This window comes from Anarhichas minor, unplaced genomic scaffold, assembly GCF_050575085.1.
Source record: "Anarhichas minor isolate MPS153535 unplaced genomic scaffold, ASM5057508v1 ptg000030l, whole genome shotgun sequence".
NCBI classification, from domain to species: domain Eukaryota; kingdom Metazoa; phylum Chordata; class Actinopteri; order Perciformes; family Anarhichadidae; genus Anarhichas; species Anarhichas minor.
In genome coordinates, this window is record NW_027466476.1 from 9,867,204 (window position 1) to 9,877,235 (window position 10,032).

The following is a 10,032-nucleotide window of genomic DNA, read 5'->3' on the forward strand; positions in this document are numbered from 1 at the left end:
GAAACGTCCAAAATTATTTCTTCCAGGTTTTAACTAATGATGGTTTCATGCTGCGGAAAAACGTTTTCCTATCATTTTTCATCAGTCAAACATGAAGACCACATCATGAGTTTTCTGTTTTCAAGAACAAGATTTAACATTCATGACAACTTGTTTCCAGAAAAGCAGTAACGCTGAATGCAGCATTTTTGTGCAACACACAATTTTGTTTTTTTCCTCAGACAAAGATGATTAAAACATCAAATGCTTTCAGAATTCCTCACAGGTTGAACGGTAACTCTTGTTGCAGCATCCAGCAATAGAAAACTTTTCTGAATTATTACCTGAAACACTGTCACTGTTTTGTGTGGTACTTTTCGGGCGTCTCCTCTTCGATGAGAATGGGAGCTGAAGGCTGACCTCGGGCTGTCCCCCTCCCACCGTCCTCCAGAGGAAACTGTGAAGACAGAGAGAGAGAGAGAGAGAGCAAGAGAGAGAGAGAGAGAGAGAGAGAGATGTAAGAATAAACAAATGATTCCCGCTCTTTGAAGCTGTGAGGCAGCTGCGTCTTTCATGTGTTCCCTGCTGAGGCTCGCGCTCATGTGGACAACACATCTCGTGTCACATCTGATCAGAGACATCTTTACTGCATGTGTTGGGGTTCCGGAGTTTGCAGCAGCTTCATAGCCAACTTTGTCTGGTGGTGTTTCTGTGCATCCGCTTCATCTGCAGGATTAGATGTTCTGTTTGTCATATTTGATGCATCCTGGTGTTTTGTGCCGCACTTCCCAGAGATCACCCGTCAGTCAAACTGAGTTTTTGATGTTTTCTTTCTCTGATCAGCCAAGATGGCTGTCGCTGCTCACGATGTGACAGTAATACACTTTTCCCACCAAAATGTGCATGTGTAAGCATGTTTTTTAAACACCCAAAACCCTCTGAATAGACTTATTTCCCATACAGTGCTGCAGGAATGAGCCAGAAATGAGTGAGCCTTTTTGCACATCTGGTTCCCTTGTCTCAGTGTCTGCAGGTTTTTTTATACTACAATCCTCGTTAATGTTAAAGCTTTAACGTGACGTCAAGAAGGCGGTTGCTAACAAATGAGAATACAAAACGTCATCACGCCGAACTCCAGTCCGCCTTTACAGCCTCGTTGTGTTTATACCAGCGCTCATGCCACAGTGGTGTTCGTTTATAGCCTAACGTTAGCTTATTACTTCTGCCAATTGAATTAGGTTGTGTTCATTTGAGACAATACAATCTTGCTAAACAAAACATGTAAGTAACTCATTAGCCTGTTTGCCACAGAGCTAATGTTCTGCAACATGAGTTTTATTTGGTTCCTCTCAAGTTTGAATGAAATGTGTTTCAAGACGATCAGCAAGGTGTGGAGTCTGGTGGCTTTGGGGGGGAGGGTGTTAATTGTATGTTTTGTACGTTAATAAATTATAATAATTGTCCAAATGCCTGTTGATTTTATTTTGTATTTACTCGGGTTGTCATGATAAATACCAGTGACGACTGCAGACTCATTTGTCCCGGGAATGAATGCTGACTGAAGTCCAAAGCCAGATGTTAGAGGCTATTTTGTCCAGCAGGAAAGGGGCCTTAATATTTTGTTTTAGCCACATGAGCGATTCTATGGATGGTTTGTGATCCCCTGACTTTTCTTCTAGCGCCACCAAGAGACCAACAGTTGTGGTTGTGAGTGAAATGTAATGCACATGGGAGAAGTTTGCCCTCAAGACTTAGTTTTAGGCAACAAACCCACTTGGTTGGGTTTAGGAAAAGATCATGATTTGGGTTACAGTAATCCCTTTCTGGTAGAAAGTCCTGGAGGCAAACTTCTCCCATGTGTAAAATGTAAATGGACACAATGCTGAAATATAATCAGACTCAGATGTGAGGTTTTCTCATGTACAGACGAGTCGGACTGTGCAGGTTCTCAGAACGATGGTGGAGTTATTGCTGCTCTTGCAAAGGTCAGTCGTGTTGGTGTCGGAACAAGATCCTCGCCGATTCATTTCAGAGTCATTACACCTCTGAGTCAGACATGAGTAAACAATGCTTTGGTTTAATAAACCACAGTTTTCTGTTCCCGTCGCCCTCGGAGCTGCTTGTTCTGCTGCAGTCTCATCGCTCATCTCTTCCACATCATTTGCAGCTCATACAACAAAGACATTTTCTGACACTGCAAAGGACATAATGCGATGAGCATGATGCCGAGGTGTAAACCCATTTAGACTCCTTTAGGTTTCTGTCAGGGAGCAAAAGTTTAAAGGCTTCTCATGAGTGATTATGAAAATAAAGAATTGCTGCAAGCGCAAGGTTGCAGCAATGAATACAATGAATACAAAAAAGCTTGAATATACTAGCTAAACAATAAGCAAGCGTTTGACATTTGTCGAGCCAAGAATTAATAATCAATGAGCTTTAGAGGTGATGGTAGGCAGATATTGTCCCCTTGGGAAAGAGCCAGGCTAGCTTGTTTCTCCCCGTTTTAGTCCTTATGCTAAGCTAAGCTAAGCGCCTACTAGCTTCAAATTCATATTTACCGTACAGACACGAGAGTGGTATCGATCTTTTCATCAAACAGCAAGAAAAACAAATAAGCATGTTTCCCAAACTGTTGATTCTTTTAATAAAATGTGTGAATATCTATAAGCAGTGTGTTGCTACAACACACTCTCACGGTCTAAACAACATTACGTTGCAAAATGAAAGTTAGGTTTAGGCAACAAAACTGAGTTTAGAATAAACATATTGGTTGGGCTTAAAATAAGTACGTGCATTTAAGTTTAGGCAACAAAACCCAACAACATTTTGAGACTCCTGGTGTCGAACACCGGTCTCGTGATTAAATGTCCTGTGACTTTAGCAATATGTAATACTCCGTCAATAATTGTTGCATAGTCATGAGGATGAGTTTAATTTGTGTGTCCATCACGAAATATGATCCTAGTTGACTTTTCATTGGCATTGTTTTCGTGTCCATGTACACAAAACCAATAGATTGCATTTTGTGACTATTTCTCGTCCTGTTGGTTATTCTGAGCAACATATGGCAACTTTTCAGAAACAAGAAAAGAGAAAGAAAAGCATCTCATTGTGATTTTCTGATATTTTCTCACTATTTATTTTAAGAGTTTTTTTCAACAGAGGGGTATGTGAGAATATTTGAGAAATAGTACGACGTTTGCCCCTCACTGTGACTGCATTGCTGCAGTTTAAACTCAGCAACAGGATCTCTTTTGAAACTACTGTATATCACTGCTTCTACTGCGGATATTTCAAATACTTCACGTTTAATTACACTAATGCAGCATCTCTGGAGAAAAGAGACAACGTTTCACCCGGAGGATTGAAAAGAACTTGCTCTTCTAAAGAAGTGATTTTCAACAGCAAAGTAAAGGATTTTAATTCATCTTCTACGACTGTTCCCTCCACAAATATTGACTGAAGTCAAGTTGTCGAGCAGTGTTGTAAGTTGTCAAGGTTGGAGCTCTAAGTGTCTCCACAGACAGTTGAAAGCATCATCAACAGCCCAAGTGCCCTTCTGAAAAGAATCGCCACCAGCAACACCATTATTGCAAAATAAATTATAAAAAGCAAACAGCAACAACGCGACGGACATGTTTCATAGTTGAACAGCAGGCAGACATGTGGAATATACAAAAAGTACATCACATGGTTCTGTCCTTGGTCATGTTGGTCACACTGCTACAGGACAAATTTGTTCAGATGACTGCAAACAATTGTATGAGTCAAAGCCCAGTGGGGCTGTAAGATCACTGCATGTAAACTGTTTTCCTCGTCTAGTGGAAGGAAAGAGGAAATTCTTTGTGCACTTGAAAATCAACAGCTGGTGTCACAGTTCGTCACAGCCAGCATGAGAAATTCAGACAATTACAGTTTACTTGTGTTGGTGTGAGTGTGTGTGTGAAACTCATTTGAAGTGATGCATTTTAAGGGGCTTAACGAATGAGAAATTAATATACTGACATTCATCTCCACATTTTTAGTATAAAATTATATTTTATATCCATCTGATTTTTGTAATGTATTATTAAACGTGCTTACTAGGGTAGTGTTACAATGTTCACTGTTGTATGTTTGCTTCATGCAGCTTTTAAACTATATATTCTCTGAATGTGATGCATGTATGGTGCAGATCTAGATGGCTGAAAGAAGAATACACTGTATATCTCTTACTGACTGATTCAGGAGGATGTTATTGTGAATGCAAGTGGCTCCCCCTGCAGGACAAATGCTGAATTGACACAACTGTAAAGGTTACTCACTAAAACAAAACAAAAAATCTAAATTGACATGTATTTACATTAATAACAGTCAAATGCAATTGTTTTCAATTATAAATAACCAATTTATCTTACTGAATTAATTCCTAAAATATCTGAAATGTGAATATTTAAAAAACAAACTTTTTGCAGTTTTTGTTCATGTATGATTTGCAGTGCCATCACCTAACCTATTAGGTTAATCATATTCAAAACTGCAAAAATAATTCCAGTAGTTGTTTCAAGCCAATGATGACATGCGATGGGTATTTATTCAAAGATAAAATACGTAATTTCCCTGAACACATAGCTTGTTGGACTTCTTTACTTGAAAAAAGGTAATGACTCATAGTCGGGACATTGTGCATACATTTAGGTACTGTGAATACATTTTGAAAGCACAGATATGGTTCAACCCGTCTCCAAATATCAGGGTACCAACTCTATGGTTGTGATAATGGCTCCACTGTGAGGATCCCAGCAGCGGAGGACCACACTTCACTTTAAGGTTAACACATTTAGTTGGTTTTGTTGAAGTGCTATAGATGCTAAACACTGGGCAGAGGGTTGCAATAACTTTTTTTTCAATGACTTTTGAACAAAAAACAACTATTAATACATCACTATCCATGTGCAGTTCAAAATATTACAGTAAGTCAAGGGAGAGAAGCACCATCTCACATTTAGCTGTTGTTACCCAATTTGCTATGCAAACAAAGAATTTTAGAAACAGTAAATATTATAACTTCAAGAAAATAACCACAATACAACTTTTTTTTTTTTTTTTTTATATAAAAACGGTTTTAACAATTCTTTTTTCAGTATAAAACATTACAGAGTCCCAGGCCAATCAAACAAATTCACTTGAACAGAGTTATTTGAAATAATCATGAAATCCCCAGTCAAACCTTCTACAAGAACATACAAAGGGATTTTGTTTTTTGTCGTTAAGGGGTTTTCTGTACTTTATTTTCTAGTTATGGGAAAATATTACAACACAAATCCTAACAATCACTCTTCATTTGCTATAATATTAATAATAAAAAAAGAACACATGTGAACTCCTGGTCCTATCAAAGCCTAAGCCCCGAAATGTATGGTCAACATGGCATTTATGCAGTCTTCTGCTGGCCCTTCTTTCCAATGAGGGATTTGTGGATGTGGGGAATAACACCTGAAGACAAAATAAAAACATTGGTTAGATTAAATGTTTTATGCAAACGATAGCTGTGAATATTAGTACGGGACGAGTAAGATAGAGTACATTGACACCAACATACTAAGAAGCAAGTATGATGTTTTTACAATCAAGACAAAAACTAGACAAGAATGTAGCGGTCCGCTCACCTCCTCCAGCAATTGTTGCCTTGATGAGGGAGTCCAACTCCTCATCACCACGGATGGCCAGCTGCAAGTGACGGGGAGTGATACGCTTCACCTTCAAGTCTTTGGAGGCATTGCCCGCCAACTCTAGTACCTGAGAGCAAAAACGACAGAAATTAATAAAAACAGCCCCATCTCACACAGAAACATTTGCATGGTGCGACATCTAGTGCCACTGTTGACTACTAACATGCACAAAATGAGGGAGGCTTACTTCAGCGGTGAGGTATTCAAGGATAGCTGCACTGTACACAGCTGCTGTGGCTCCTACACGACCATGGCTGGTTGTGCGAGTCTTCAAGTGCCTGTGGATACGACCCACTGGGAACTGGCAGGAAACAGACATGGAACATTGGTTTGAGCAAAACAAAAGGGGGTTAAACTCGAGGTGGGTGACGCATAACATATGCAGCTAAGCCACAAACAGACATAAATAGATTGAAAGAGATGTACCTGCAGCCCAGCCCTCTGGGAGCGAGACACTGCTTTGGCCTTGGCTTTGCCGCTGTCTTTTCCTGCCTTGCCACCAGCCTGTAGGGATGATTATAGGAAACAATAGAAGTCAGAGTGGGAAGTAAAGGTAGCAAGCAAGCACAGATAAGTGTGAGGCTGTAATGTTTGGATTTCTGGAAATAAATCATCCATAACGAAACAAAAAAACATGTACTACAACATCTCATATGTTCAAATTAGTGGACACGGTAAGAGTTTTCAAAATATTTCAAATATATGTGTATGAAGTGGTAAATTACAAGTAAACACTCCCATAGGAAAACTGGTATCACTTTCCCGCCAATCATATGCGTAACATATCACATTAAAGGCGGTCACAATAACCGGTACCAGATATTTACATGCATAAAACCAGATATTAAACCAATTTTTTTTTAAGTTGAGAAACCCAATACAGATAGATTCTGACAAAAATCGTTAAAAGCAGTCAGATGACGATGACCTCGCGACAAAACACTAAACAGACGTTTAAGTTTTCATCTACGAATTTCAAGAGCTAAAAAGTTTGCCTCGCGCAATCACCTCGGTGTCAATAAACCACACAGTCGATTTTACTTCACTCTAGTCGTTTACAAGCTTCACGGTAAACTACTAACGGCTAACGTTAGGCTACTAAAAAAACGTTAGCTAAACTTAGCTTGCTAATCCACCTTTCAGAGAGGCTACACCGTGAAAAAAAAAGAAAAAAAAAAAAAAAAAAAAAAAAAACTTAGTATGAATCAGAGTTTTGAGTTTCTAATTAACCTCTACACGTCTGCCAAATAGGAACTATCCGTCACAAGGCGAATATAATGTCGCATTTAACGGACCAAAACATCAAAACTCGGATTTGTTACGCTAACGCTAATGCTAACGTATTAGCTGACAGTTAGCTCTTTATCAAGCTTTTTTTTTACCACACACATTCTGGTCGAATTCCCTCAGTTCAAATTCAAAACAGCACTTTCTACAGTTGCACGTTAATTGCAGTACGAGTGTACCGACGTCCCCGGTGAATCATTTAGCGTTAACCGAAGCGCACATACCATTTTCCGTCGCGTTATTTGATTGTAGAACTGAGTAGAGAGCAAACAATTCCGGCTCCCGAAAGCAAAGAAACAATAAACCCTTTTGCAAATCGTTTGCATTCGACCCCTCGTGGGAGTCTAAACAGCCAATCAGATTGTGTTTTGTTACTTCGAATCTCTGTTGCGACCAATCGCCGAACAGCTTGCAGAACATTCACCCATCCCCCACCCCAAGATCATCGTGCCTGCCTTTGACGGAACCAACAAGTAGGCGGGACAGTATGAGTAGAGTGTCCTTCCAGGGGCAGCCATCCCAAAAATGTAGAAAATACATAATCAGGAGGCCGTAGTTGGAATTAACTCTTGATTTTCAGTACAATGACACTCACAACTTCTTCAAATACAATTTGTTTGGTGCTAACTGTGTTAGAAAACTGATTATGCCAGCAGTAAAGTGACCAACGGACACATTCTCGGTCGTAGATAGTCGTTTCACATGGGTTTAATACTGACGTAAAGAACTGTTATGAACTGCAAGTACAGTATGTACGTGAATGTCATCCAGGAGGCGGTGACGTTATAATGACAGACAGGACAATTGGCGAATGAACACGCGAACCCTCTATCTGATGTTGTAATTGGCAGCAGCAGCGGCCAATCAGAGCCCAGCTACCAGCCGTCCGGTATGCTCAGCGAGCTTCACAGGCAAGGTGGGGGTGTGGGGGTCAAAGATACGCAGAGAAACGGGCTGCTGGTGGCGAAGATGGCGGATGGGGACAGTGGCAGTGAGCGCGGTGGAGGCAGCAGCAGCGGTGGCGGAGGGGGAGGAGGAGGCGGCGGCGGATTTCAGCATTACCAACGGGAAGTGGAGACCCAGGAGCTGGCGTCGAAGCGGCTGGACATTCAGAACAAACGCTTCTACCTGGACGTGAAGCAGAACGCCAAAGGCCGGTTCATCAAAATTGCCGAGGTGGGCGCCGGGGGCTCTAAAAGTCGGCTGACCCTCTCCATGTCAGTGGCGGCGGAGTTCCGTGACTACCTGGGGGACTTCATAGAGCACTACGCCCAGCTCGGGCCTAGCACCCCGGAGCAGATCGCTCAATCATCCGGTGGTGGGGGTGATGACACCGGGCCTAGGCGGGCCTTGAAGAGCGAGTTCCTGGTGCGAGAGAACCGAAAATACTACCTCGACCTTAAGGAGAACCAGCGGGGTCGCTTTCTCCGGATCCGGCAGACCGTCAACCGAGGCCCCGGTTTTGGCGTTGGATCGGGTGGCATCCCCGGAGCCGGTCTACAGGCCGGACAAACCATCGCACTCCCGGCCCAAGGCTTAATAGAGTTCCGCGACGCCTTGGCCAAGTTGATAGACGACTACGGCGGGGATGAGGACGAGCTGGCCGGCGGCGGAGGGGGAGGGGGGCCCGGGGGCTATAGCGAGCTTCCGGAGGGAACCTCCATCATGGTGGACTCGAAGCGGTTCTTCTTCGACGTCGGGTCCAACAAGTACGGAGTTTTCTTGCGGGTGAGCGAAGTGAAGCCCAGTTACAGGAACTCTATCACGATCCCCTTCAAGGCGTGGGGCAAGTTCGGAGGAGCGTTCAGCCGCTACGCCGAGGAGATGAAGGAGATCCAGGAGAAGGTTAGGGAGAAGATGTACGAGAGGACAGCCGGAGAGGAGTCTGAGGGCGACGACGTGGACGACGATTGATGGATGATGGAGAGGAGAGGAAGCTGACAACATGATGCAAAGCCTGGCGATAAACAAGAGAGATAGGAACGACTATTCTGTGCATGACGAATCGAACTTTAAAATGCTAGATCAACGGAGTAAAATATATATATATATATATATATATATATATATATATATATATATATATATATATATATATATATTGACTGAGAAATTACTGTCTATATAAGAGAATCATGTCCTAAAGTTTAGGTGGATGTTATAGCTAAATGAGTGCAGACTGCAGCAGTCAGCTCCTGTATGAGATTCCCCATTGATATAAAACCCCTAAATATATATATATATATATGTGTGTATGTATGTATGTATATATATATATATATATATATATATATTGATAACCTCCACATGCAATGTTAGTCCAGCAAATTAAGTTTGACAGTGCTCAAGCTACAGCAGTAGCTCAACCAGACCCACTGATATCCACTGGTAAGAGCTCACCTGGTGCTGACCTGTAGTCTGCTTGATGATAATAAGGAAGCGAGGAGAAGTGTGACATACTCATAATACCAGCAGGTGGGGAAATGGGACAGAACGCCTGTATCACTCAAAAATGGCTGTGTGTGTGTGTTTTTGTCTAAAAATGACCTGTAAGGAGCAGCTTACCCAGACTAAGACCCACAACACCCAGAGTCGGTCTCAGCTATAGGGGGCATCCTCGGCATCTCAGGACATCCACTCAGCCCAGCGAGGTGCCGTAAGGTGTTCTGTTACAAGCACACGGCTCGTTCGGATTCTCTGGAAAATCCAAACGGGTCCTAATGACCTCTTTCACTCCCTCCTGGGCACCCCTCGGGTGCTAACCTCCTGCTCTGATAGCTGAAATGGCTCCTTTTATGTCTCAGGGCCTCCGATCTGTATTTTTGCGGTATATCAGCATTACCCTGTGCCTGTGCAGATCTGGTGAAGCCAGTTGCTGCAGTCGGGACGTCTGCGGCAACTGATGACGTCTCATATGACGCAGGCCCACGTTTGACCCCCGACACGGTGAGCTGAGGCCTCGAGCACTGGGCACGATTTTTCGAGCAAAAGCTTAATATTACCGGGCTTTAGCGATGGTCCTCGAGGGAATCGACCTTGTTGACTTATTTAGGGT

General features: G+C 42.4%; 2 protein-coding genes across 2 annotated transcripts; one reads left to right on the plus strand and one right to left on the minus strand.

Moving 5' to 3' along the window:
* Positions 1-5,090: 5,090 nt before the first annotated feature.
* LOC142964294 (histone H2A.V) lies at positions 5,091-7,348 on the minus strand. Its single transcript, XM_076104556.1, has 5 exons — positions 7,202-7,348; positions 6,117-6,194; positions 5,878-5,991; positions 5,628-5,757; positions 5,091-5,454 (listed from the first exon to the last, which is right to left on the minus strand). Exons 1-5 carry the CDS (start codon positions 7,301-7,303, stop codon positions 5,393-5,395), a joined length of 486 nt encoding a protein of 161 aa, XP_075960671.1. The 5' UTR covers positions 7,304-7,348; the 3' UTR covers positions 5,091-5,392.
* Positions 7,349-7,838: 490 nt separating this feature from the next.
* On the plus strand, positions 7,839-9,044 carry LOC142964295 (transcriptional regulator protein Pur-beta). The gene has a single exon (XM_076104557.1). It carries the CDS (start codon positions 7,869-7,871, stop codon positions 8,889-8,891), a length of 1,023 nt encoding a protein of 340 aa, XP_075960672.1. The 5' UTR covers positions 7,839-7,868; the 3' UTR covers positions 8,892-9,044.
* Positions 9,045-10,032: the final 988 nt, after the last annotated feature.